General features: G+C 45.4%; 2 protein-coding genes across 3 annotated transcripts in view; one reads left to right on the forward strand and one right to left on the reverse strand.

The window, feature by feature from the left end:
- Positions 1 to 139: 139 nt before the first annotated feature.
- On the reverse strand, positions 140 to 3,885 carry lsm14ab (LSM14A mRNA processing body assembly factor b). The gene is made up of 10 exons (XM_061275937.1): positions 3,542 to 3,885; positions 2,989 to 3,152; positions 2,776 to 2,911; positions 2,480 to 2,665; positions 2,320 to 2,403; positions 2,068 to 2,262; positions 1,842 to 1,995; positions 1,585 to 1,611; positions 1,246 to 1,489; positions 140 to 1,122 (listed from the first exon to the last, which is right to left on the reverse strand). Exons 1-10 carry the CDS (start codon positions 3,663 to 3,665, stop codon positions 1,099 to 1,101), a joined length of 1,338 nt encoding a protein of 445 aa, XP_061131921.1. The 5' UTR covers positions 3,666 to 3,885; the 3' UTR covers positions 140 to 1,098.
- Positions 3,886 to 4,467: 582 nt separating this feature from the next.
- The window catches only part of LOC133152389 (transcription initiation factor TFIID subunit 4-like), a 47,748-nt gene continuing 24,352 nt past the window's right edge, over positions 4,468 to 27,863 (forward strand). Inside the window, exons 1-13 of one of the 2 annotated variants that reach the window (XM_061275938.1) lie at positions 4,468 to 5,892; positions 6,496 to 6,674; positions 8,506 to 8,673; positions 8,972 to 9,121; positions 9,789 to 9,911; positions 10,159 to 10,248; positions 10,893 to 11,090; positions 13,018 to 13,093; positions 13,970 to 14,084; positions 17,425 to 17,594; positions 19,614 to 19,744; positions 22,097 to 22,222; positions 24,014 to 24,070. In XM_061275938.1, coding sequence (XP_061131922.1) covers positions 4,506 to 5,892; positions 6,496 to 6,674; positions 8,506 to 8,673; positions 8,972 to 9,121; positions 9,789 to 9,911; positions 10,159 to 10,248; positions 10,893 to 11,090; positions 13,018 to 13,093; positions 13,970 to 14,084; positions 17,425 to 17,594; positions 19,614 to 19,744; positions 22,097 to 22,222; positions 24,014 to 24,070 — 2,970 coding nt within the window. In that variant the 5' untranslated portion in view covers positions 4,468 to 4,505. The remainder of the gene's footprint in view (positions 5,893 to 6,495; positions 6,675 to 8,505; positions 8,674 to 8,971; positions 9,122 to 9,788; positions 9,912 to 10,158; positions 10,249 to 10,892; positions 11,091 to 13,017; positions 13,094 to 13,969; positions 14,085 to 17,424; positions 17,595 to 19,613; positions 19,745 to 22,096; positions 22,223 to 24,013; positions 24,071 to 27,863) is intronic. The other variant, XM_061275939.1, reaches the window with a different exon arrangement.

A 27,863-nucleotide genomic window follows, 5' to 3' on the forward strand; every position in this document is an offset into this window, starting at 1 on the left:
AACCAAAGTGCATTCACTAGGGTTAGATGAACTGTTCTAATAATGATTTTTAATACTTGAAAATATTCTTACGGCATGACCGTAACTTGCCCCGCATTTTACATGTAACCTCAAATAAAACAACAGCAACATTATTAAATACACTTTTGAATCCTTTATTTTTTTAATTGTAAAAATTCAATTTTTACTGATGCTTTCAAGGACAAAAAAAAACAATTCCTTGGTTTTTCAAAATGTTCCAGAAGCTCAGAGGAAGTAACAAACTTACGAAACTAAACAGTTGCAGATGGTTCTCAATGGATGTCCCCCGTCTTGGGCTGGTTTCAAAATAGACGGAGCGGTCGGTCATCATGCAGTGTCGGGCTCAAATGTGCAACATTAACTTAAACATAATGGTTTATTTGCTCTTCATGTATTATTCAATGTCCATTCTTCTAAGTTACATTGTTTGCAACATCACCTGCTCGTGCTGTTTTATCAATACACTTGCTAGAAAGCATCAACATTAAAGGGAGAGCTGTAGAAAAATCCCCAAAACACCCACCCACCCCACATTGAAGGCACTCCCTAATACAAAGTGGAGCCGAAAAAACGAAAATACTAATCATTCACGTCACATATCCAGTTGCTGTCCCTTTTTGTTTGAGAAAAAAACGAAACAAAAAGCTTCACAAAAAATATTGAACTTTTTCTGAGTGAAAGTGGCTTACCGAGGAGCAGAATGCAAACTTTTTGGCTAACTATATTCAAAGCGCTCTTGAAAGGAGGAGGAGGGGGGAAAAAAAAAAAGTTAATAGTGGACTGCTCAGCACGCATTTGGCCAAGCAAATGCGCTCAAAATTTGGTTTCCTTCAGGCTGTCTCAACAGGATGTAATGTTCAAAATGGAATTGAAACGAAAGAGGAAAAAATAAAGCTATCTAAGGCCGGTCGGCGTACCGACCGACTCCACTTATTTTACACCGCTCGTAACTCAAAATGGAAGAAGAAAAAAAATGAAGCTGGCACGCCGCCGTGTCTTCTCCCTTCCTGGCAAATGTTGGGACCCAAGAACATGTTTTCAAAGAGCTACGATTGGTCGTCATCCAAGTGGGCAGGATTACGCCGCCACCTTGTTGTCCTTCTGAAACACAAAATAACAACGGAATCAAACTCCATTTTGTACACCGTCAAATTCAAACTTATACTTCCATTGTAAATGGGCTTTTTAATACACTAATTCTACCGTCATGAATTTGAGATCTACCGCATATTCAAAGTCGGAGAACTCGCGGCCTCCTCTTCCGCCACGGTAGCCGCCTCGGAATCCGGGCGGCGCCCCCCGAGGAGGGCCAAAGGAGCCTCGGCCGGCTGGCCGGCCCCGCCCCCCGCGGGGCGCCATGTAGCCTCTTCCGCCGCGGTACCCTCCTCGGCCGCGGTGGTGCCTCAGCGGGATGCCGAATGTCTCGGCGTTCATCCGCCGCTCCTCCGCCCAGGTCGACCTCCGCTCTCTGCCACGCAAAACGCACACCATCAGCGATATCGGGGGGGGGGGGGGGGGGTGTGGGGGGTTAACGACTAAAACGCTACTAAACGTGCCACTTACCTTGAGAATCCTCCATCATGCGATTTACTAAAAAACAAAAAAATAAAACATTGGACGAGTGTATGAAGCAAAACAGAAATGTTTGTGCAAAACATTTTTGCTGTTAGTTCTAAAACAGAATATATTTTTTGACATTCAAAGAAAATTATACAGTGTGACTTGCACGTGACACTTTTCCGATTTGAATTAATGGTAAAATTGTGAACTTTTTCGGTCAGATGATTAAATTTGGTAAGATCGTATCGTTTCTTAATTACTTGGAGTCGTTGCAGGACAGGTTGTCAAAGAAGGACTTGGTCTTGTCGTAGTAACAGGGAGGTATCGCCGCCTCCTCTTCCTCGACTGGCGCCTCCGTACTTGGATGTTCCGGGTCGGCTTCTTCGCCGTTTGGCGTCTTTTCTACCTTGTCGTCTGCGGATAAAAAAAAAGAGATAAAAGAAAGATAGCACAAAAGAGCGTGTTTAGTTGGATTGCGCACGTCACCTTTAAGCTTGAGCTTGGTCTGCAGTTCTTTGTCGATGTCGTCCTTGTGGAACTGAGCGTTGGCCGTCTCAAAGTCAAAGTCCTCCTCAAACTTCATCATCCCATCCCGGCGCACGTTCACTTTGCCCCTGCTGCGGCTGCCCCTGCCGCGCCCGCGACGCACCGGCTGGGCGCTCGCCGACAGGTAGCACTGACCTGTCAATCAACACGTGGGTCGATACGGCAGACTAACTGATTATGCAAAGTACACACCTCCTTGACGCCTGTTCGGGTCGCGGTTTTCAACGGCAGTATGCTCATGATCCCCTTGAGTTGCCACTTTGGCCACTTCGGGAGCTAAAGCACACAGACAAAACTTTTGTACACCAGAGACAACCTCGAAGGACTCAAGTGCGGCGATTTCAGCACTCACCCTTCCTCTCCAGGAGGTCGGGGGGCTTCAGGTTGCCAACGGAGGTCCCGATAGGTCGAGGTGCCGAGCCTGCCACCTGACTTCTATGTCCGAGCGACGACGCAGGGGCGGCCGAGGAGGGTGCCTGCGTGGCCTGATTCAGGGCGGAGCTCTTTGCGAGAGGGTCCAACTCAGGACTGATGCGCCCTGTTATAAAACAACTTAAATTTCTTTCTAGTTTTAATGGAAATATTTGGTTTTACATCTCCCTGACAGCACCTGGTTAATGTCATGCAAAGAAAAAAACATCTCCTTACCCCCAGGTGCGCCAAACTGCGGAGCACCGCCAAACTGTCCATAGCTTTGCACCGGGGCCCTGCTGAAGGGAGCGTACGCACCAGCAGACTGGAATGGCGCCGACGGGCCCGCCGCACCGCCCGATCCGAGGGACGACTGCAACCGTAAGTGCCGAGATTGTTACATATGATACTGCCACCACCTGCCACCACGGACGGATGCTGTTGGTTCACCTGAACGATGGCTGGGTCTTGAGGCAGGCTGCTGGTCGCCTTAGGAGGCTCGCATACAGTCAAGTCCTTAATGTCACTGCCCCTGAAGATGATGTACTCAAAGACCTCATCCCGGGGTGGGATGGGCCTTTCAGTGGGCCTGTCTTCAGTCCCGAACGAGCGAACTGTTTGGAGAAACGAGCATGGTCATTTTCAATGAACCCAAGTTGCGCAATTTTGTGTGCGCGTATAGCGCACAAAATGTCATCATAAAGCAAGTCAAATCATTACGGCTAACCAGTAAAACTACTCAACCGTTTGGAGTCCAAAACCTCCTAAAGTTGTTCACGAGGCGCTACTTTGAATGTGGCTAGAAAGTTTCCGTAAGTCATTTCTGACTCGGAACATGAAAGATAGCGCCAACACAACATAAACAAAGGGCACGCATTAGCTGGTGAGCTAGCTGGCTAACTGCGAGAAAACCCCTCGACATCATTGCTTATCAATGTCGACTAAGTCGGTTGTTTAGGTGACTTTGAGAAATAAAAGACGTGCGTTAGATAATCGGGTTTACCTTTGGCGAGAGCTACGGTGGAGTTCTCGGTGTCTATGGTGTACAAAATTCCTTCGTAGCGAATCTCGGCCTTGGAGATGAGGCTAATTTTGCTACCGATATACGGCGTCCCTCCTCCGCTCATTTTGACACCCTTGTAATCACTCGCGCACGCGTTTGGCTCGGAAATGCTTCTCTCTCAATAGAGGCGTCGAGATTACAACACGCAGGACGGCGATTCCGAGGCAATTTAGCCGGAGAGAGTAAGTGAAGAAATGAGTTTCTCTCGTCCGTTTCCAAATTGATTTCTACGACACGACATGGCCGTGTTAGTTATTTTCAACCACCGCAAAGGATTGTGGGAGGAGAACTGGCGCGGCTTCCAAAGTGACACCCACGGCTTTTTTTCTTTTTTTTTTCCTTTTGCAACTTCATTAATTTCCACACACTAATGAGAACTTTAGTTGCACCGGATGAGTATTGCGAAGACAAAATAAGAAGAAATAAGAAGGCAAGATTCAAGCTGTTTCCATGTATCGCGACATTCTACGAGATCCCTTCGTCCTGCCCCCATATTGTCTGCTCGCAAATACAGAAATAAAACATTGGTACTATATGTATATTTACGAACATTAAAAGAAACCATTCACTCGTATGACCGACCGCGGTATCGGTACCGACTTTTTTCCGACATTTTAACCGCGGCTTGGTAGCATCCCTTCAACGTCCGGGAAGTGAAGGAGCTGACAAGGGACTCTTCCCTCTGCTTTCTACCTTTCAATGAATCAATGAATCAATGAACATTATATATACTCCTATGTGCATCTTTCGGCTGTATTAATACATCAAGAGTGGAAAAGAATCAGAAATACGACCATTTCGCCTCCAAAAAATAAAAATCTAATGACGTCAGACTCATTCCCACAATGCCTAGTAACACGCATGCGTACAGTAAAAAGAAAAAGACAGCAATCGGAGATCAGAGATGGCGGGCGCCTCCGATCCCCTGGAAGATATGCTATTTTCCGAGGTAGATGAGAAGGCTGTGAGCGACTTAGTGGGCTCTCTGGAGTCTCAGCTGACCGGCCAGAGCAACGCGACGGCAAAAAGCGACGAGAGCCGAGGCGCTGGCTCAGTTGCCCCCGCTAACCATCACTTGGGGAAAACGCTACCAGCTCCGCTGGGCTCCACAACAGTAGATCAACAACAACAAGGGCGCCGTAATAAACCCGACATGCGCCAGGATCTAAACTCCACGGAAAAAACTGTCACATCTCCTTCCCAGGACAGCCCGCTTTCGTCCGGTGAGACCCCTGCCGCATCCGCCAGTAACAGCAGCTCTCAATCACATGGAGCATCCATCACAACACTGCCCGCGTCTGGCGTGTCAACTTCCCCGCCGGCCAGCAGCATCAGCACCGCTACCACCTCCGACCAGCCCACGAAGTCTTCCCCGGACTCCGATGAGCCTATCGCGGACGCTTCAAAACGACGCTTTGGCGCCCCGCGACGGACCTTCTCGGCTCGGATTAAGAGTTTGAACGGTGCCGCCGTGACCAACCGAGGCAGCGGCAGCAGCCCCGCGGCGGGGGGCGACGATGCCTGCGGCAGCCCCACCGACCTCCCGCCGCCGGCGAGCACCTCAGCTAGCAGTACGCCGACTTTAACAGTCGCCAACGCCAGCCTATCTGCGAGTCAGTCGGCCATTACCCTGGATCGAGGCACCCCCACCATCGCTTTGCAGAGACTCCCCAGTCACATCGTGGCCAGCATAGCCCAGAACGGTACCAGTGCGTCGGCGTTGTCTCAGCAAGGTGCTCAGACGCCCCCTGTCACTTCGCCCCCAGCGGCCTCCTCCTTAACCTCCTCGCCACCTGCACAGGAGAACCACACTAAAAGCGCCACAGAACCTGCAGGGACTCCCAACGAATGTCAGTCCACAAGTGTCACTACGAGCTCTGTTATAAACACTGTTTCCTCCGTTGCCGTGACAACAACACCGACCGCCAGCACTACCGCAGTAACTCAACCTTTAACCACAAGCGCTACTACGGCCACCACCACCACCACTATCGCAGCCGTCTCAGTGACGACAAGCAGCGTCGGCGGTCAGACCACATCAGTGACCACCACGATCAGCACGGTCCGACCCACCAGCGCCGCCCCCACGACCCCTGCCGTCACTGTCGCCCCCGCCGTCCCAGCCATCCCAGTCGCCCCAGCCGCCCCAGCCGCAGCCTCGCCAACCACGCAGGCAGCCACCCGGCCCGGTCTGGCCGCACCTCAGAGGATCGTTGCGCCCCAGCTCATTGTCAGACCGCCCCAGCAGCAGACCACCATCCAGCTGCCACCTGGGTTCACCATCCCGACCGGTAAGGCTCACAGCATCCAGGTGCTTGAACATCTAGCTTGAAACAGGCAAGCAATAGGAAAGGTTGAAGGTTGTACTTTACTCGCCATGCCTTTTCTTTCTCCATATGCAGTCATATTTACGTACGAGTATGACATCGCGCCAAACATATTTTGTTAGCGAGGACATCCCATAGTTAGAGGCTGGCTTTGTTGATGTAGCTAATTCGCTATGCGCAATGGTGTTTTGAATACGACTACATGCATGTACGTGCTGTTACTTCACAAGTAATGTTTCTGATGGATGCACGTCAACATTTTATTTCCCCCAAATAAAAGGCCAGTTCAACCTGGGATGCGCAATAATGATGGAGGCTCCACGGTTCACAACAGAGTAAATTAAAATCATGAAAATTGGGGGAAATATCTTTTTAGTCTTAGAATCAGCCCAAAAGCCTATAAATAAATAAAAAGCTACTCATTAAATAAAAAGATGTTTGGATTTCCTCAATTTGATCTGGTATGGTTGTGAGTGCATACTAGCTGCTGCCCCCCCCACTGCCCCTCCAGCTTGTCTTTGCACCCCCCAATAATTTTCTCTAATCAATGTCCCCGTGCTTCCTCAGGCATGGTGCTGGTACGGACCGAGCTGGGCCAGCTGGTGTTGGTTCCTCAGCAGGCGTTGGCTCAGGCACAGGCGCAGGCTCAGGCGCAAGCTCAGGGTCAGGTCCAGGCCCAGAATAACATCACTCCGCGGCCCGCCACTCCCACTACGGGGCCATCCTTCAGAGTCAGCACTCCGCAGGTAAAGTGTACTTTTCATTTTCTCAAATGTTCTCAAAGGGAATACAACAAGTCCAAATAATGAGTCATAATCGAGAGGTAACATTTTAGCATTCCTTTAGCATTCTCAACGTGGCTGCCTTTTCATTACTCTGGGCGCGGCACTTTTCCGCCCTCTAATTGTGATATAATTATAGCAAATTAATATTATTTTATGTGTCGAATAAATAGGCTGTGATTAAAAAGAGGATTAACATCACGGGGGGACCTTCTGGGGTTAACCGCTGAATTATTGATGGAGCTTTACTTATCACCTGTGGAGACAAGTTAATATTGGGAAAAATGCTTAAATGCTGTTGCGTATTTAAATGAACTCACAGGTATTAAGTAGAGCAAAATTCACCTCACTCAGCCCCACTTGTTTCACAATAAGCAAGACATGTGTAAGGATTCATGTTGAGATTAATTTTGCAATCAGTGATTTTTAAGGCCAAGTTTCTAAATTTCTCATTAGGGCCATTCATTAATGGAAAAACAAATTTATCGCGACGGATGAAGTACTTTGGCAAATTAATCCAAAATGGAGGTATTAGCTGAGGTGAGAGAGGGAGGATTGGTCTGTAGCTCATTTAAATATTATTCTACTTTCAGGTCATGCAGACAACAACAAAAAATAAATACATTTAAAATTTGCAATTGTACATTTAATCGCTGTGAGCACATGCAACCGACACTAGAGGGCAGCATTTTACCGTTTTTACCTCGTTTGGCACTCCCAACTGAACTACTGTACTCCACATGTTTCTTATAATAATGATGATGATACACCTTATGGCATTTAGACTACCAAATGACAAACAATTATTTTTAAATTTAGTGTATAATTGTAATATAATGCCAAAGTCATACCCCAGCGACTACGTCAATAAAATGCTTTTTTTGTTATGCGTGACTTCTTCGGCAACATGACACCAAGCCCGAATAAACGTATTGTTAAATCGATTATTTTGCTAACAATGAGAGGGACAATATAGTATGCTACATTATATTACTATTTGTAAACTCTGTAACAGTGTCAATTGAAATGTCCAGTTATTAAATTGATTTTATACAGAAATGTAGGAGGATAAAAAAATCGAAATAATATTATAGGTGCCTAGTAATTAAATGGCCATAAATAATAAATCCTTATTGTATTCATCCCCTTGGTCTCTTTACGCAATGCAAGTGTGCCAGGAAAAGCACGAGCAGGGTCGAGGTTGGTGGGAATAAGAAGGGTATGGTGTTTATTCCCTGAGCTGTCAGGCCTGTCAGTCTTCCCGCGACGCCCGAGGGGAGAAGAGGAAGGCGTCGCAATCTTCCTTCCTTCCTTCCCTCCATCCATAACCTCCTCAATCATTCATCAGCCTGCTGCTTGATTATTTTAAAAGGCTCAACACTGAGGTAGAAGCAGCGAGACGCGGCGACAGGGTGGCGCCGCTGGCGGTGGGATGCACACCATCATCATCAACCCCACTCGTGCAAACTTTCTCCGGGCGCTTTTGAATCCTGTTAAACTTTTAGCGGAAGGGGGGGGGGGGGGGAACTCCCTCCTCCCTCACCATGCTACTTCTTCACCGTGCCTATTTGTGTGCACATGAAGTAGATCCATAGATGCCACAAACTGTCGTGTTGAGTATAGGCTTAACGTGGGAAAGTACGCTAATTGGTTGCTTAGCAACAAGTGGCTGTAGTCTTATCGAGTACTGCAAGCGAGTTTGCAAATGGGGTTGAGTACAATGGCTTACTGTCCGCGACGGACATCTTGATGTTTCTCCTCTTTCTTCCCTTGTCTCTCCTTCTGCTTCTGACAGTCTCCAGCAACCTCTCAGACCACCAGACAATGTGCTCTGACCCCAGCCAAGGTGGCGGCGTCTCCCTCTCCTGCTCCTCCCAGCCCTGCCCTCCAGACCACCTCCTCTTCTTCTTCTTCCTCTTCCTCCGCTCCTTCCTTCGTTACCTCCTGTCCCGCACTACGTCCAGTGAGAGAACTGTCTTTATGTTTCGACTTTGAAATTGTCGGATAGGTTCGCAAAAATCTGAATGTAATAATAGAAAAAAAAAATGATACAGCGCAATAAATGCATGCAAATGATTTTTGGACCTCCAAGCTGCGGCTCGTGGATCCCAGTTCTGAGAAGCACCGTGTTAAGTGACGTCCAAGAAGTCGCCGCGCCAGATGTGACAGGAACGCCGCGGCGTCCGCCTCCTCTTCTCCGTGGCCTTGCCGGCAGCCAGGCGTCACGTCCTATTTATCTCCTCTCTCTCGTCTCTTTGCAGAAGGGCCCCGTGGCGCCGGCCGTGGCGGTGACGGCTCCGCAGCAGACCCCCGCGGTTTCCGCACCCCAGGCGCAGCCGGCCCAGACCGCCTCGCAACCCCCGCAGACGACGGGCATCGCCGTGGCCCCTGGAGCTCCTGTCGTGTCCCAGGTTCTCTCACTGCAGACTCGTCCCATAAAAATGACATTTCATATTGTAAATGAAGGCAGGATAGGATTTTTCGTGTTTTGAGTTTCATTTTCCGTTGGGAAACATTTTCTCTTCAATTAAGTGTCACGTATTCCTCCTTTCATCCCCTTTTTCCTTTAAGCCCACTTCGGCAGTGCTCTCTCTCTTTCGCCTTTTTTCTTTTTCTATCTCTCCTGTGTGAGTGCTGTCACAGCTGCCAGCAGGCTGGCTGTGTCACAAGCCCCCCCCCCCCCCCCCCTCTCGCAGCTGGCCGCACACAAAGGGTCTCACACGTGCCCACGCGCGTTTGCGTTTGTACATTCACACGAGGAACACCAACCCAAGGATATGTTGAAGCAGACACACACACACAGACACACACACAGCCTCATGCGGACGACAAACAGATGTGCGGCAGAAAAACATGGAGCCGAATCATCACAGCACGGATGTCGCGCAACGTAACCGCCAACGCTAACATACGTCGACATTGTGTTGCGTAACCTCATTAGAACGTGAAGGATAGTATAACATACGTAGCATAACATTACAAAATAGCAACGAAAAAAAAAAAGTCAACAGCATTGCATGATTTAATTTTTGTACAATTCAAAAATTCCAATGGGATTGTCTCGTGTCCGTCCGACAGGAGATGCAGGAGAACGTGAAGAAGTGTAAAAACTTCCTCGCCACGCTCATCAAGCTGGCGTCGCACAATTCCCCGTCACCGGAAACCTCCAAGAACGTCAAAGCTCTGGTGCAAGACCTGCTGGTGAGAAGATATTGAAACCTGAAAACTTTTTATGACAAGGCTCTCTTGTCATTGAGTTTTACGCACTGAGCACTTCTAACCTGTAGATGGCGCCATAAAACTGTTTTTTTTTTTATCATCAATACCTGATAAGTTGGAAGAGGACAATATGAGTGCTGGGATTAAGATCTTCCATGTTGACATCATTTTGTGTGTCTCATTGACATGTGATTCATTGTTTTGTTGCGGTGTTAAAAAAAAAAATCAGGATGCCAAGATTGAACCGGAGGAGTTCACCAGCCGGCTGCAGACGGAGCTCAAGTCGTCGCCACAGCCTTACCTGGTGCCCTTTCTTAAGGTGGGTCCGGCATTTCGGACTAACTCTCCACCACATGATGGTGGACAGCATTTTTTTTTTTATAAAATATATATATCGATATCAAACAGTATTTCATACAATGAAGTGTGCAAACCCTCTTACAAAATGGGGACGTGGATTTATTCAGACTTCCCAATTACATTCAGTCGGCACCTACCTTCAAAGACTACCTGGTTCCTCTTTTTCTTCATTTGAAACCCCCCTGAAGTAGCATTCCCTTTACGCTAAGGCTACAAATGGCTAAGCCTGACACACACACACACTCAGGAACATCGGCACACAGCCGCCCCCTGGCCTGATTTCTGACTGTGTGTGACAGTCGGCCCGGCAGCCGTGCCTGCCAGTCGCCGGCAGGTTTCTCCAGCCAAGCATGATGAGCGTCACATCAAGGCAGCCGAGCGCCCGATCCAACTACAAACACATGTTGTCATGCAATGTTAAGTTGCTGGCATCCAAAATTTGGCCGGAAAATACTTGTGTGTGTGTGCGCAAAAAAGATAACACAGCGATGCAACACAACTAATAACAAACAGAGCGTATCAAAACACAAGATTGATAGATTTGTTGTGTCGCTTTGTTTTGTGGACGGAAATCTAGTTTGTTCTCGTCCCACCCGTCTACAGAAGAGCCTCCCAGCCCTGCGGCTGTCTTTGCTCAACAGTCAGCAGTTGCTGATCCAGCCGCCGCAGCAGGGCATCAAACCAGCAACGACGGCCATCGCAAGCGGGCCGGCCGTCCACGTACGGCCCCCCAACAGCGTCGGGCCCACTCCGGGGACTGGTGCGCTACCCCATGGGACCATGGGCCATGCAGCTGCCACGGTATGAATATTGAACGTACACCTCATTCAGTACAATTGTTGGGGTGCCAAGTGAGGTCAGACTGGTCTGGTCCGGGCAAAGACAGGGGCTTCTCTGTCGGTCTTCCAATTTTACCAACGCACACACACACTTGGGCTGTATCTTCTCCGGCATCACTCGCTCATCTTTCTCCCTCCCTCCATTAAGCGGCGGTAGGTGAAGCAAGGTAACTAGGTCAGCCCCGGGTCAATTTTAAAGCAATGTGGCGGGCCGCAGTCCATGTCCAGAACATGCCTCTGGTCTCTCTATCTCTCTCTTTTGCTCTCACTCTCTCGCTCACACACACACACACTCACATCCACCCGATAACACCAATACACAACATAAGCTATCACACAAAACAGCAAATGACCGCCTGCGGCACTTCAGTGGTTGGTTGAATTAGGCCAAAAAAAATTCTTTCTCTTCACACAGTAATGTGGGGATCCATTTCTCAGGCACTTGGCTTGAAGTCGGATATAACCTAACTCCATTTTTGTTTTAATCAAATGTTTTAGAAATGGGTTGACACACTCCTATCTGCTTCTCGCATCTCATTAGTTGAAGGCAAAAATAAAAAAGTCGAATGGGAAAACCAGGCAGTGTTTTGCCTCCCTAGAATCCCTGCCAAGGCCTTTATTTATTTATTTTTTTAAAATATCAGTTTTTCTTGTTAATAAGTAAATCTTCCAATAATTGCACAGGTCATGTTTTTCTCAATTATTTGGAAGCGTGAAAGTAAATGAAATCAAAAATCCAACATGCTGTAGGTGCACTAAGAAGAATACGTGTATATATGATTTAAAACGCGGGAGAAAGTATAGTTGCTAAGCTTTGTACCTTGTAAGTGTGTCGCCGGCTGACCCGAGGTGCTTTGCTTTCTGTGCTGAATGAATTCCTTGCCCACGGTGCATCTCTGGGAAAAATGGCCTTTGCTTTGTCGTCTTGTTTTATTTATTTATTTTTTTATTATATATATTTTTTTTACCCCCCCCCCCCCCCCTTTCACCCCTTTCACCCCTTAAACAGTAATATAGCACATGTCAGAGAATGGAAAACAAGGCGAAAAAAAAAATTGCAGTGAGAAGCAAAGTGCTAAGGAATGGATGGCTGAGCCCCAGGCCTGACCCGTGGCACTACACGGGAAGGAAGTGTCTCCTAACAACCCGCCATTGCAAAAATGCCCGCCTGCCTTCCTCCTCCTCCTCCTTCAATATATATATATATTTTTTTTTACCATCATCTTGATCTCTTGTTATCTTGCCATTATTTTATGTAGAGATGCACACAAATCTTCAATCTGCACACCCGCCCTAAGTCCAGACTTTCCAAGATGTAACAAACGACCAACTAGCCAACCACCGATTAACTTAACCAAGTCAACCATCCCACCAGCCAAACAAACAAATAAATAAAAACAATGAAAAATGAAAAATTACCCCCTCAAATTGTAATATTTGTGATAACAAAGTAATGAGTTAAATGACAACATTTTGCTAATTACATCATTACTTAGTCATTCAGTCTCATTTTGTGAGTCTGACACTTAATTAGCGAGTTACGAATGCCGCACAATAAACTCAATGAAATGAAACTGATTACTGATTTTCATTTGATTGTTGTTAAATAGTTGTTTTCTGAGGTGAGTGCAACTATGGCATGTTCTAATTTACATACAATTTCCAGTTAGGTTGTAAAAGCTGACTTTGAATAAATAGAAATAAAGTTATACCCAGAATAAAAAAAAGTTTTTTTTTTTTTTTGGAGTATTCTCGACAATTTTGCTCCAATTAGAATTTTTGCAACGTCAGAGGTTCCACTGTAATTTATGACCCCACTTTGTAACTGTACCTCTGTTTTTCATCATCTCAAGCAAACTGAACGTAACACTTCACTTGTCTCCTCCCAGGGTCTGAAGACCACAGGCGCCATGGGCGGACAAGTCCGGATGCCCGTGATGATCACGCCGTCCATGAGAGCTCAAGGTGAAACATCCGCTTCACTTATCAAACTTGTCACCTCCGTGTTTTCAACGCCCCGGAAGCCCCGATTTTGCATTCTTGCTCAGCCGCCGCGTTGTGACTCAAAGTTGACCCGACCCGACGCCACGGTGGCGAGGGAGGCTAAACGGGCCATTTAGCCATTAGTGAAGCGTCCTCTCGGTGGGCTTGCCGAATGTGTAACGGGCGAAAGAGCAAGCGAGAGAACAGGTGCTTTCCTTTTTTTTTTTTTTTTTTTTCTCGCCCTCCCTCCTCCGCCTTTACTTACTCACACTGATTCATGGAAGCCCACTAGCGGAGTCCTCTCAGGTGCCGTGGACGTAACAAGCGCACGTTTACCTATTTTTGTGTGTGCGTCTATGTAATCAGGGGGCGCATACAAATTTGATCTACCTCATACAAAATGGCCCGCAGTGAAAGGATCTGTAGGTCGTTTTATGCCCGCAAATTGGAATGCGGGGTTCGTTCTAAAAATACTTTTTCTCTGCCCTACGGCGAAGAACATGCCTGTTAAGATCAAGTTTGAATTCACTCTGGCAGTCCTTGTGCATCGCTGGGGAGGAGGAGGAGGGAAGAGAAAAAAAATAAGTCTCGGAGGTGGCACGCGGTTTTGAAAGTGCGAAGAGAACCCGTTCAAGTATTGTGTGGTCATAAAATACAACACTGCACCAACTTGAAAGAGTGCGACTAATTTTAAACCGGACAAATATAAAGTACCCTTGAAGAATAGAAAAAATATATTTATTGTCATTAAACAAAGAGCACTTTATTATTTTTAAGCATATGTGGTTTTAATTTCTAGAACTAGATAAAAAAAAACAATATATAAATGTTGAGTGTTTTCTAATCTTCACTGACTAGGCACAATGGGGAAGGTGGGCACCTTCCAAGCAGGGAGGAGTCCGGTGGGCTTGGCTGTCCAGATCTCCGGCAATCAAAAAAACAAGCTCAATGACCCCGGAGGAGGTTCTTTCAGGTACCACTCATCCCCCTTCCTCAACTATCCTACCGCGTAGTCTCCACGTGGGGGCAGCATTTCCCTAAATTGCCTTACGAAGCAAGACTCGAGGCAACACTCAGAGCAAAAACTGCGTGGGAGTGTTTGTGCCACCTGGTTATGCGCACACACACACACACACACACACACACATCATTTCAGAATAACATAATTGCATCCAGATGGGTGGAATTTTTGGTAGCAGCATAAAAAAAACAAAACCTTATAAGCCGGGCCATAGTGTCGCTGGATAAAAGGCTCATGACTGTCCACATGCTGGCTTTGTGTGTCGCTGTTGCGTGTAAACGTCATGAGAGGCAAAGAATGTGTTGTTGCATTTGCGTAGGAGCTTCGGGACTGTGCCCCGGCATGACCAGGACCGGGCTGAGGCATGTCTGGGTCACATGGGCCAATGGGTTTGCGCTAATGCCCCCGCCTCCTGTGTCCCCAGGGCAAAAGGCAGTGCCCCGGAGCTCTGATTGATAAACCGATAAATCTTTAGCTTGCGTGGGTAATTAAGCTGTCAGGCGGCGCTTGTTACATGACAACCATGTTGCCCCCACCCATCCAACCCCCCCCGTCGTGATCACCATGGGCCAACACACAAACACACATTGCATACTGCTTTCATATAGCTCCTCCCTCTTAATTAGCCTTGAAAATGACACAAATACAAATCCGCCTTAAAATGATTTAAAAATGCCACACCTGAACAAAAAAAATTGCCTCCATTCAAATTGATGCCCCACTTTTTGCAATTTTAGAAGCTCTGCCCCAATTGGTTACTGGATTTGTCAACTCTGAAACAAATAAACCAAATGTCCAGCTTCGGTACTCGAGGGCCGCTGTCCAGCATATTATAGTTGTCTCTCAGGTGAGCTGTGATTGGTCATTCAGCTGAGCCTGTGATGTCATTTGACAGCAAGTGGCTTTAAGAAAAAAAAAAAAAATAACCCCCCTTAAAGCACTTTCGAGAAACTTGAGAAATAATGTCATTTTATTTTGGTATATTCCTAAAACTGTATTGATCTAGAAATAAAAATGGGAAAATATGATGAAGCATTTGAACGATTTAATTCACCATTTTCTGTTCTTTGTTTATCCGCACATATGATGTAAGGCAACACCAGTATTACATATCTGGGACCCCCTCGGAAAAGAGATCACGCATCTCAAGGGGTTATTTTTATTTATTTATGTATTTTTCTCGTCTAGTTTTGCTGGGCCGCGGGCAATTTTGAAGCATTTCCGAGTGTTGCGTTTGCTCGTGTTGTCTTGTACACTTTTTTTTTTTTTTTGGTGTTTGCTGTCCTTTCGTTTCGCTCGAGGCCAGCAACGTGTCTCGACACAGACCGGCGCCACGGGGGCAGGTTTGTCACAAACACGCAAACCCGACAAAGGCGACATAATACAGATAGGATTGTCTTAATCAAACAAATGACATTTTATTCCTAAATACTTTTGTGTTTGTGTGGAAATAATTTCACAATTATTTGTCAATGAAAATTTGTCATAATAAAATCCCAACATTAAATTTGACTTTATATGAATAAATTCAATTCTTCCATCATTTTGATAGAATAAAATTGTCCCATTGTGACTCGCTAATCCAGTCTGTAGATTATGTTTGTTTTTCTTCCCTTTTTTTTTTTTTTTCTACATACCGGTACCTGAGTTGGTCCTGTGTGGTATAATGAACTCTCTTTGAGGTGTTGCTTTAATTTCTCAGAGTGTTTGGCAATTGCCAAGGCTCCAAATCAAACGCCCGAGACAGGTCTGACATTAAAAGGAGGCAACGAGATATGAAATGCAAAATATTCCTCGACTACAGCTGGGCGCTAATAAAGCCGAGATGTAATTAGCGGTCCTCTGGAGCCTCTCGAGTTATTGGATTGCCTTGGCTCGGGGGTGGGGATGGAGGTGGTGGTGGTGGTGGTGGGGGGGGCGTACAGCCGGCAGCCACATGCATGCATAAGCGGCGTTTCTATATCAAGCTTGTGTTTCAAAGCCAGGGCAAGCCATAGGTGATGATGATAGGGCAGCGGCGCACCCCCTTTTAACAAGGAACGGGGGTTGATTGCTCCTTCTTTAATGCCTCAACTGCTTTTTACCTTTATGGTGGCCTGCAGCGTGAGCAGATTTGAATGTGCCCCCCCACCACCACCTCCCCCCCCCTGACTTGGAAGGACTTTATGTTCTGAATGTAATTGAGTCGCGTTTTATTTTGAAAGCAGTGTGTCATTGTGGTAGGCAGAAAAAAAAAAACATCCATCCATTATTCTGTATCACTTGTCCCCACTGGGGTCGCGGGAGGAAAGAAAAAAAAGAGCTCTAAGAGTGACACTTAATTTAAGACCAAGCTAAAACACCAAAGAGAAATCCTGTAAATGATCTCAGACACTTTTTGAAATATATTTTTGTCTTATGAGGTGGTCTTAAACATTTTTTGTAGCTTTTCTAATTTGAAATGAAAGCAAACATCTTTGACTCCCTTATTGCTTAAAGGTTTCGCCAACGTTTGTGTTTTATCTTTGATTGCAGCCCCCCGAGGGCGCGCTTGGTTTTAGGACAGGTCACGTTATCCGCCTGGACGTGGCGATGGGTAGGTGCACCGCCAGAGGCGGCATCAGAATCAGCGGGTCCGCTCCTCCCCCGTGCATCCACATTCGCCGTCGTTGTTTTGCACGCTCTCTCACGTAATTAGAGCGCTCGGAAGAGAAGCACGAGAAGGTGGAGGTGCGCTCTAATGGTCTTTGTCAACCTCCCGTCGCTGTGTCAACTTTCATATCGCTTTGGAAAATGGCGGACCGTCGGGATGCGCCGAGTAGTTGTGGTGTCGAGGTTATGTGGTTCTTTTTTAAATTTTTTTCGTTGAAAATTAAATTCTTGTTTCCTAAAATCTTCATCAAACTCTAAATTGTTCTTGGTTTCCATAAATCATCAGAATTTTTTTTTTTTGCATTTCTTGGCAAGTGAAATTGCAGGATGAACCTAAAATTCATCTTTAAGGTGAACTTCATTTGACCTTCTCAAAACTTTTTAACACTCGTGTCCAACTATTTAGCATTTTAGTACTTTTTCTTTTCGAGCAAAGAGGCCGAACGGCAAAATTCTCAATTTATTCCGTGAGGCAAGCAATTGATTTTCACATTTTTGACATCATGAGACCAAGACGGCACCTCATCGCCAATCAAAAGTCGTTTGGCATTGTGAGACTTCAAACAGGATGTTCTCACGGATTGCAACAGAGAGAAGTGAACGTGTCAGTTGGGCGTGGTCGATCATCACCACTTTTCTCTCGTTTTTTTTTTTTTCCCAGGGACGATGACGACATCAACGACGTGGCCTCCATGGCGGGCGTCAATTTGAACGAGGAGAGCGCCCGCATACTTGCCACCAACTCGGAGCTGGTGGGCACGCAGATTCGCTCGTGCAAGGATGAAGCCTTCCTCCACCCGGGGCTGCTCCACCGACGCATTCTGGAAACAGGCAAGCGCGCCGCAACTTCAGCGTCGAATGGCATTTTCCAACTTTTGTTGCCGGAAAAAAAAGCGGAGAATGATGAAATGGCTCGAGCGGTTTATAGGGAACATGTTGTATCTGTATTTAAAGTGGCGTCACTCAGGACGATTTTTGATATTCTCGCCGCCCGCACTCGTTTGAGGCCGTCGCCCTCTGTTCTTGTTTGCCCTGGGTTAAAAATGCCATCCACTTAACAATTCCTTCACCTCCTTTTAATGAATTCTTCAGTGGCTGTCTGTCAGAATTCACTGGACCGCGGGCGTACACGCATGAATACTTGATGGCTTTGTCTTTTTAAAGGCGGCCCATCAGATTTGTCCTGTGGACCAAAGCGGTCCAGTTGAGAAGAATCACACTCGGCAGGGGTATTTTTTTTTTAAGTCCCTCATGGTGAAATTGATAGAAGCCAATATTGTCTTCATTACATGGTCATGTCACTAAAGGTTCTCCACGTCACCTTCAGTGGTCGTATCAATTAGGCGTTTACATGTCAAACCGTACTTATAGGTGCCGTCCCACCTCAAATGGAATTTTTCACACTGATACATTCATCTTTTTGCGGTAAGAGGACACAAGGACAAAAATCATGGCGTCCATCTTTGTGTGCTGTCCCGCAAAAACACCCAGAAAATCAAGTGCGGCCCTTTTTACACTTCCTGTAAACAGGAGCAACAAGAAAACATCAACAAAAGAATGTTAGTTCTCGTAGCCCGCAGTGTGGGGAAAAAAAAAAAAAACGGGATAACTCAAAAACATCAACATCATGACTGGACAAAATTAAACAACAACACGTCATTTAACGCGGCGGGGAGCCTTGCGACCTCATCTTGTTTCATCTCCGTTAAAGTATCTTTGGGTCCGCGGGCTGAGTGGACTCCCGGCACGATTCTTATCCCGTCACCTTTGGGGCGCAGGGTTTTCTTTTTAAAAATACACACTTTCCCTCCGGGGGCGGCACAGCGTGATACGGTGGGGCAGGAGGCGAGGCCGCCCCCTGCTGGGCTAGTGGCACCCGGGCAGCTTTGTTGTGTCACTTGATTGGCCGAGCCACGCTCCCAGCTGACAGCAGTTCGAGGGAGGCACCCCGGGCCTGCCAACTCCGTTCAATCTGAGATTGTGGCGTGTACACGCAGCAGCGTCTTGGTTTTACTTGGAATTGCCTTTAACCTTTTTTGGCCTCAGCTTTAGCCAGAAAAAGAGCAGTTGACTACCAGGATGCTTCGCTGGAGTATTGTCATGCACAGTTTATGTTATTGACTATTATTTATTGTACAGGTTCCTTGAAATATTAATTCATTCCTAGAAAAGATGTTTTCAGAAAGCAAGGGAAGCCCATTAGTGTTTTCCCCCCCGACCTGGTGACATTGCTACATTTAAGCGTGTGCGCGCGTGTGTGTGTGTCGCCACGGTAATGAGGAAAGAACCATTTCAAAGCTGGAGCGAGCCGGTGCTATATGTATTGTCGGGCTGATTTAAATAATTGCTGTGGTTTACTTAAAAGGCTGCCAGAGAGGAGAATTATGCTAATGGAGTCATTTAAAAAGAAGTTGGAAACGGATCGCGAGTCTTTTTGTTATGACTCGCGATGAGTTTTTGGCTCCGAGGAAGCGAAATGATCCGGAGTCTCAAAGAGACGGTCAGTGTGGTTGACTGTGCTTTGAAGGAGCTTCTGAAGCCCTCGCGTCGGGATTTTGCGAAATAAGATTTTAGCTGCACGTTTGAATTGTGTTTTATACGTATATTCTGTGTACCACCGTAAAAAAAATAAATAAATCTGAGATTCGTGTACCTAAACAATGTTGTTGGACGTCTGCGCGAAAAGGTATTTCCAAACAATTGCCGCCAAACTAGCAAAGTGTGAAGAAAGGTCACCAACTTTTAATTGCGTCAAACCCGTTGAGCGGATTGAGACGTGGCGGCATCCGGGAAAAGCCTCTGTTTAATTCCGTTCGAGATGAATGACTTTGCGGCGGTTTCATTTCACAGCCAAGAAGTTTGGCGTCATGGACGTGCCCATGGAGGTCGTGACGTTCATCTCGCACGCCGCACAGTCGCGACTCCGCACGGTCGTCGAAAAGGTTTCGGCCATCGCTCAGCACAGACTGGACTCCTGCAAGGTATGACATCATCCTTGTACATCTCCACCAATTTTCATGTTATCACATCTTTTGCAAAATAATGGTAGATTTGAAATCCGATGTCAAGGATAGACGTTTGAAATATTTTGGTACAGATTTTACCAGGGGTCATTGAAGTTGACCGGTCCGTTTTGCTTTCACGGGCCACATAAAATGATCCGTCGGGCCGGATCTGGCCCCCGGGCCTCGACTTTGACACCGGCGATCCACGCCATGTGGACAAATGTATCCCCCACCATACATAAATGCGAGTTTCCTGTCGAAGAGTTAAGTTGATAAAGTGGAATGTAGGGTAAAAATAAAAAGTTAAGCTAGAAAAGAACACCAGTGTGCTTTTCCATATTAGCGGCGACTTGTAAGAATAGAAGCACATCTAATTGGCCAACATTAAAGCCAAAGCATTTGGGAGAACTTTGAAAAGGTGTTTTTCCTGACACCGAGGAGGAAGCTACCTCCTCCCCGTCCTGTTTTGCACTTTCATTTCTTCCGTTTTTTGTCGTGGTTTGGCAAACGAGGTGTGAGAGCGACAACTCTGTGAAGCCACTCTGTTGACATCAGCGAAAAAGGGAGAAAAGAATTAAAGGGGGTGGGAAGATGAAGCGGGCCTTAAAGAGTAACTGGGCTCACTTCGTCGGCGGTGGCAGGAGAGTGCAGGCTCAGCGCTGCAACAAAGGCTGGATGAGAGCGAGAGCGCCAAAATGGGGAAGCGCGAGTGCCACGGGAAGCCTCTGATGTACGCGCCCGCATTCGCTCTGCTCAACGGAAGCGGGAGCGCATACTCGCACCTCGTGCAATTATCTTATTAACTTTTGATAACCTGCAAAAAAAAAAAAAAGTTGTTTTCTTTGTCTTTAAGCGCACCTTTTTTTGGGGGGAGGGTTTTCCCAAGCGATACGCGATGCGTTTTATGCAAAGAGAAAGGGCTTAGTCTGTAAACAGAGCTTTTTAAAGCAAGCAACTTGGGAAGTGTCTCTTCAACAAACGCACGGCAAATGAACGGGGAACGTTTGCGCTTTGTGAATTCCACAGTCCCGAATTACACATTGAGAAAGGAGACGATTTTGAGCTCCATTCCCCGCTTCAATACTCAAACAGTAAATTTGAAACAAAATATTGGCTTTACGTGTCCTTAAATGTCTTTTTGTTGCCAATTTCAAAATCGGTTTCACTTTATTCGCATTATTTTTATTTTATTTCTTTTTATTTGATGTATTTATGATATATTTTATATATTTTTTATATTATATTTATTATATATATAATATTTTATATATTATTATTATTATTATATTTATTTTTGGATATTTTCTTTTTTTTTAGTGGAAACTACTCCACAGGTGAGGACCAACAATAGAAAAGTATATCTACTCAGACATATTTGACAAATTAAAAACTCGCTTGCCTCACGTCAGTGTGACTAAATGTTTTGATTTGAGAAAAAAACGATTTGTCACGATATTAAAATGACTTTCCACCTTCCACAGCTGCTAGTATTTACGATTTTCCACGGACTGATTGCACGTTCGAACCGCGCCGTTGTTACACAGCAATCTAGCAGGAATGTGTGTTTGTTTGCACTTATTCGATTGGTCAGATTACATCGCGTTTGGTTGCTGTCCAGTGCACGGCCCGCCGTATGACCCAGAGCCCCCCACTGTGTCAGCACACTGACGAATGAAGGGGAACTGGAACATTTTTTTTTTCCACACTGGACTGAAATCGATAAGAATTACAACCCTTAGGGCGGGTGTGTCTTTGCAAGTAAACCAGAAAAGTACAAACCTCGAAACCTTTATCCACCTCACTAAAATCCTTTTTTTTAATGACACATGCTGACATTGCCACATTTTTTATTTTTTTTATTTAGGATTTGTCTCCAAGAATTGAAATTCCGACAGCAATCCATACTATACACCTTGGAAAAAAATTGATTGTTTTTGTCTAATGTAAACACCTGGAACCAGATTGAATCCAGATTTAGGCCCCTTTCGAAACAAGGGGGCAAGAAATTCTCCCACAGCTACTTTACCGTCCTCCAGTTTGCATCTTCTTTTCCTTCCTCTCAGGGTTAAATCAGGATCAAAAACTGATCTTAGTTCCGGTTTAGACACGATGTGAACAAGTCAATATAAAATGAATTGGTTGATCTAAAAAGACTTGCCGTTCTGTCATCAAACCTTTGAAGCGAGTCTTGAAACTATTATTTGACATCACAGGGAGTTCATTATTACAAGATGAATAATGTAATCATCTTTTTTTTAAATATCTATACAGTAATCCCTCAATGTTGGCGGATAATTAATTTTTCTTAAATCTCTACCTTCCCCTCAGGACGACGAATGCTACGAGCAGTCGGCCGACGTCCGCTCTCAGCTGCGCTTTTTCGAACAACTAGAGAGGATGGAAAAAGCCAGGAAGGACGAGCAGGAAAGAGAAATTCTCTTGAAAGCCGCCAAGGTAAAGTCGACTTCTTACTGTGTGTGTGTTGGTGTGTGTGCTGTTATTATGTCCTGCTGTGCCAAACAGCGTGCGCCTGTGTACTGTGGGACGTGTGTGTGTGCTCTTGACACCAGTAGATGAAGTGACCTTCCTGTGTCCTCCCGGGCTCCTGGCCGCAGGGCTTCAGTGTCCTGGCTCCTCCCCACCACACACACACACACACGCACGCCCACACACACACTCGCACACAACCAACTTGCAATATTATTCCTCCATCTTCATTCTTGACGGTGACTAAAAAGTGAACTTCAATTTGAAGCCAAACATGGAGCGGCTAGCCTTTATTAAGCATATGGCCGCCAATATAAATAAGAAATATTTCAAATTGCGCGTTATATGCTCTACAATCAAACTGGAATCAACCAAGTCTACTAAGTCAAGGAGTCGTGCCATATTGGTAGCTGTTTCTAATATTTTGACCTTCCGCTGTAGCCTCTAAATAAATAAATGAATAGCTAAATAAATAAAAATACACTAAAAGAGCACCGCTGACCGAAAAGAAAGTGGAGACAATCCTCGGCAAATGAAAATGCCCCGCGGCAGCACATTAGAAGGGCGAGCAAACGCGCTAGCCAGGGTTCATTTAATTAATTTTGAATGGGGACAATGTCCCACACTAAGGATCGTCATCGGCGCGCACCTCGTCGTCTTAATTGCGTTATTACGCCGCCGCTCCCGCCGCGCATGATAATAGGACACGGAACTTTTTGTCGCTCGGCTCTCCCGATTCGAACGAAACCCGACTCGCCGTAAAACAAAACACGACCTCGGAAAGGGAGAAACATTACTTTCAAATGTCCTTTTAAAACTGGAAGCTATTAGCTTGATCACTCAGCGCAAATGACTCCGCTGACGGCATTCAAATAACAACAAGTTTCTAAATAAAAAAAAAAAAGAAAGGTTTTAGAATGGCCAAGTTAATTCCCCTGACATAAACCCTATAGAGCATGGTTTTAACATGCCATGGTAAGACTTCATTTTAAACCACGCAGGCGACGTCCATCTTGACGAACACGTGGTGCGATGCTGTAATGTAGCGGCATGGCCGGCAGTGGTCAGCCGTACACACGTTTCATCGCGGCGCTGAAGGATTTCCCAGGGACGCGCATACTCACCCACATCTCGGCCGCTTATTAAAATAGAAGTGTGGTTACGCCAGGGACACGCACGCACACACACTCACGGATCGCCACACTGGCTCACAGGGACACTGTCACTGATACTCACCAACATCCTTTGCCCCTTTTTTTGTGTGTGAGTGTGTGCTGGCTCATGCAGAATTTTTAATAACCTCTTTTGATTAGCGTTCCCCTCCAGCGGCTTATTTAGGGCTGGATTTGGAGCGGGTTTAAAGGCCACAGCCCCCTCGGGGGTGGGCTCCGTTGCACTTCTGCTCAATTCAAACACGATGTCCTTGACACCTCCGTATCCTGTTCCCATTTTTGCACACTTTTTTTTTTTTTTTGCTGTAGCAGCAGCAACAGATGAGTCGGGATGTCGTAGATGTAAGAAATGGCAAGTCAGTGTAATTTCCTCTGAAGGAGTCGAAAAAATACGGCAAATTCATGAAGCAAATTTAGCGCTTAATTTTTCCCTTTCGCACTGTTCTCGCTGCGGCAGCAACAGATTGCAAGCAAACGCGTTATCGTTACGAGTGGAAGGGAGATATCTTAAAACCAGCTGTTAACCTATCCTCCCCCCCTCCCCTCCCCTTCCTCCAAACCCCATCACCCACTTTTGACTCCACAGAGCCGCTCCAGGCAAGAGGACCCAGAGCAAGCTCGACTGAAACAGAAAGCCAAGGAGGTAAGATCATTACCCTTGACATTTGCCAGACTCGTGTGTATGAATTTTTCATACGCTTGCCACATATGTAATTCCGTTTAACGTCAAATTTAAGAAAAGAGAAGTTGGAGAAATGATACCCGCCCCTTTGACACCGACACCCCCAACCACCCCAAACAGACCATCATATTTATCAGCTTTTAACACTGTTGCTCCTCATGTTAGTAGAAAGGCCGTCAAATGGGGTCACCCAATTCAAGCTCAGGGGGATTCAAGAAATATCTATCCAGCTACAAGGAGACCGTACAAATTCCACACTGGGAGGCCAAAGCTCGGATTTGAACAATAAAAAAAAAGTCATAAAATAAAATTTTAACATACACATACACTAATTAAAAAAAAAAAACAGCGACATTTACGTAAAACTATGCCAGTAGTAAAATTACTCTGTAGTTACTGTAAGTGAAAGTAAGTTCATTTTTATAACCAACATTTTTCACTTTTAAGTTTCCTTTTTTTAGCAATACTTCTTATAAGTATATTTATAATTTAATGATATATAATTTTATAATATCATAATTTTAGTAGATGTAGATGTTGCAGCAATGTTAACAACGATATTGTTCCTTTACAATGCTGTATTTAAAAACAAAAACAAAAAAAATAATCCATCTTGATTCCTTTATTCCTTCCTATTCTCCCCAAAAAATCCGACTTTACCTTTGTAGCTTTTCTGGAAATATTCCTAATTGTTTCCCGTCTTGTCATTACTCCTTCCCTTGTTTGCCAAACTTTTGACATACTTGATCTTACCACTTTTCCCTCTGCTGTTCATTTGGAGCCAAACTTTTTTTGTTCGTGGCAGGAGCCTTGTGCGAGCATAAAAAAAGGCCTCCCAAAAAAAAAGAAAACAAGTTTACCCTCCGCATAAGCGTTTCAGACGCAGCGATTTACTCCCCGCATTAACTTTTACGGCTACAAAGGAGCGCAACGACGCATTGTCTCTTGCGTGTAATAGGCTAAAGCGCCACGCTAAGGCGCTTTAATCTGAAACGGAAGCTGCGTCTCGTCTCGTATAGGACACATTCCCAGCGGAGCTCACAAAGTAGACCTCTCTTCTTCTTCTTGGTGTTTACGAAAGAGTTCTGTCACAGCCCGGGTTTGTTTTTGTCCTCGTTTGCCACACGCTAACTTCTTTCACTCAATGTGGGCAGAAGGGGGAAGAAAAAAAAACCGCGCTCACCTGTTGTTGTTTGCGATAGCAAACTTAAGCAGCACATTTTTTTTTTTTTTTAAATATAGTAAAGTTCTGTGTGTGGACTTTTCCAAGTTGCATTTGTATGACGTTATGATCAGAACCATTTTTGCCAGTCCATCACAGGCTCAATCACCTTTCACACCGTTTGGATTGACATTGATTATCAATGATTTTGGGGTCAAATTGCTGTAAGCAATGACGATCAATCAATAGACACTTGCCCCCCCCCCCCAAGTCCTCTTCATTCTGGAATTTATTTATTCCATTTCGTTTTGGATCGGGACACCCAGCTATTTCCCAGAGTCACTCTCATCCCTGAAAAATACATGACTCTACTAATGTAATATATTACAATAATCTGAGGTCTTATTTTTCATTTAATTTAATATATTATTATTATTTTTTAATTATTTAATTATTTTATTTTTTATTTTTTACATAGTCATCCCTCTGTCCTTATGTCATAAAAAATGAACAGGTCACAAAATGTTTCTATTTACAGGTATACAATATAGTAAGTCAAAATGTGTCAAACTACCAAGGAAGATTTTTTTTTATTTTTATTTTTTTCCAGCGCTGTATAATTCTGACCACCATTGAGCGTGACTGCCGGCCACTATTGCATTTCATTTTAGCAGCAGCTCTAAGTGTCTTTCTCAAGGGCACCCGCCATTGTCGCAGGGCCAAACGCTTTCATTTGGGGGATTTTTCCTTGGCGTTGAACTCGTGACCTTCAAAAGCAACCAGCCCCGTGTCCGCCGGCAAACGGCGCCACTCGTCGTCTTCTCACCCGGTTGCCTTTTTATCCCTCCCGTGCCGGTTAGGAGTGTTCGCGCACAGATCTCAGCCCTTAACCATAAGCCCCGTATATGCAAATGAGCCCGTGTAATAGGCAGCGCGACAGGTTCGGACCCCCGAGGGGGGATCCGTGTGATCAAAGTGGATCTTCTCCCTGTTAAGTGGCAGTGCGCTCGTCATGTGGATGTGGCCAGATTAGCGCCGCGCACACATACACTGACATTAGACATTATAGCAAGCTCCTTTTTTGGAAATATATCAGTGTTGCATTTTTTTTTTTTTTTTTGCTGCACTCAAATATATAACACATAAATTGAAACATGCTTGGAGATTCAGTTTCTTAAAAGTTGATATCCATTTAGTGTCTAAGGAAGACGTGGGTGAAGGTTTGGCTTGCCCGCAGTTATCTGAACTGAGCGAATAAAGGAAAGTCGATCAAATCTGTTTTTCTTTGACAGAAACAGAAAAGATGCGTGCGTCATTTTTCGTAACGACCGTATAAACGGAGAAATCCTCTTAAGACGTCGCTTCCCGTGCATTCTTGAAGTAATATTTAGAAACACTTTTTACGACATGCTCCAATTTTTATCGCAGCGCCTGAAAAATGCTAATAACAAACATTTACTGTATAAACTGAAACATATTTTGCGATTTTGTCATTGTCAAGGAAAATGCAACAACAGGGCTCACGCAACCAAATATGAGTTTGGTGAGTGATTGGCAAAGAAGGTTGTTTGGACATTTTTTTAGTTTATATTTTCTTCGAAACGGTGCATATTGCTTTTTCCCCCCTGTATAACACATTTGATATACTTTCCTTCATGAATACAATTTGCAAAATAAAGCTATTATGGGAATTTGGAGCTTTACTCAGTGTTTTCGAACACGCTGCTATTATTCGGAACTGTACGCATATGTAACCCCCGCCCCGTCTTTTTTTTATGGCGCTTAATGGCCATCGTTTCTCAGCGCTCGTGCCTCTCCCCGTTTCCATCACCTGCCCAGCTCAAGGCAACAGAGCTGGCTGTTTGTGTCACCGCCCGAGTCTGTCGGCAGCTCACACATCTGCGCAAATTTCATCAGGATAACGAGGGCTCGGACATTCCGCCAAGAACCACCCCCTCCCCCCCCCACATTGTACTAAAAAAACACCACCGGAAAATTTTTACAAATACGATTTTAGTCGTGTATACTTTTGCTCGCGTTTCTCTCGTGTTTACATTTTTTAAAATCATAATTGTAATTATTATATCAGACGATGGACTTTTGAAGTTTTGTCCGTGAGGTGGGGGTAGCACCACATGCACGGATCAGCGACACTAATCTGCCGCTTTGGTGATGGAGTGCTGAGTGGAAATGTACCTTGATTTTCCACTTAATTTGGACTCACTTTTCTCTTCAGACACTCTGGGCTATAGCCACTCTCCTTGTCATGACGTTCTTTCTTCACGGCGTTTGGTCGGCATGGTAACTAAAGCTGTTCTCGGCATTGACCCAGAAGTACGACGAGTGGCTCATTAGCATAGGACGAGATCAGAAAGGTGTTTAGTATTGATCTTTTTTTCTTTTTTTTATATATTAAAAGCAGCCACAACAATGTCACAATTTGACACCTTTTAAATGAGATTCAATTCAGAAGCTGTGCAGGTGTACCTAATAAAGTGTCCCCGGTCGGAATCCAAAATTGCGGTAATATTTCCATCCACCCCTTCCTTCCATCCAAGTGCTCCAGGCCTCTTTGATACGAGGCGGGAACAT

Source organism: Syngnathus typhle, linkage group LG4 (genome assembly GCF_033458585.1).
Source record: "Syngnathus typhle isolate RoL2023-S1 ecotype Sweden linkage group LG4, RoL_Styp_1.0, whole genome shotgun sequence".
NCBI classification, from domain to species: Eukaryota; Metazoa; Chordata; class Actinopteri; order Syngnathiformes; family Syngnathidae; genus Syngnathus; species Syngnathus typhle.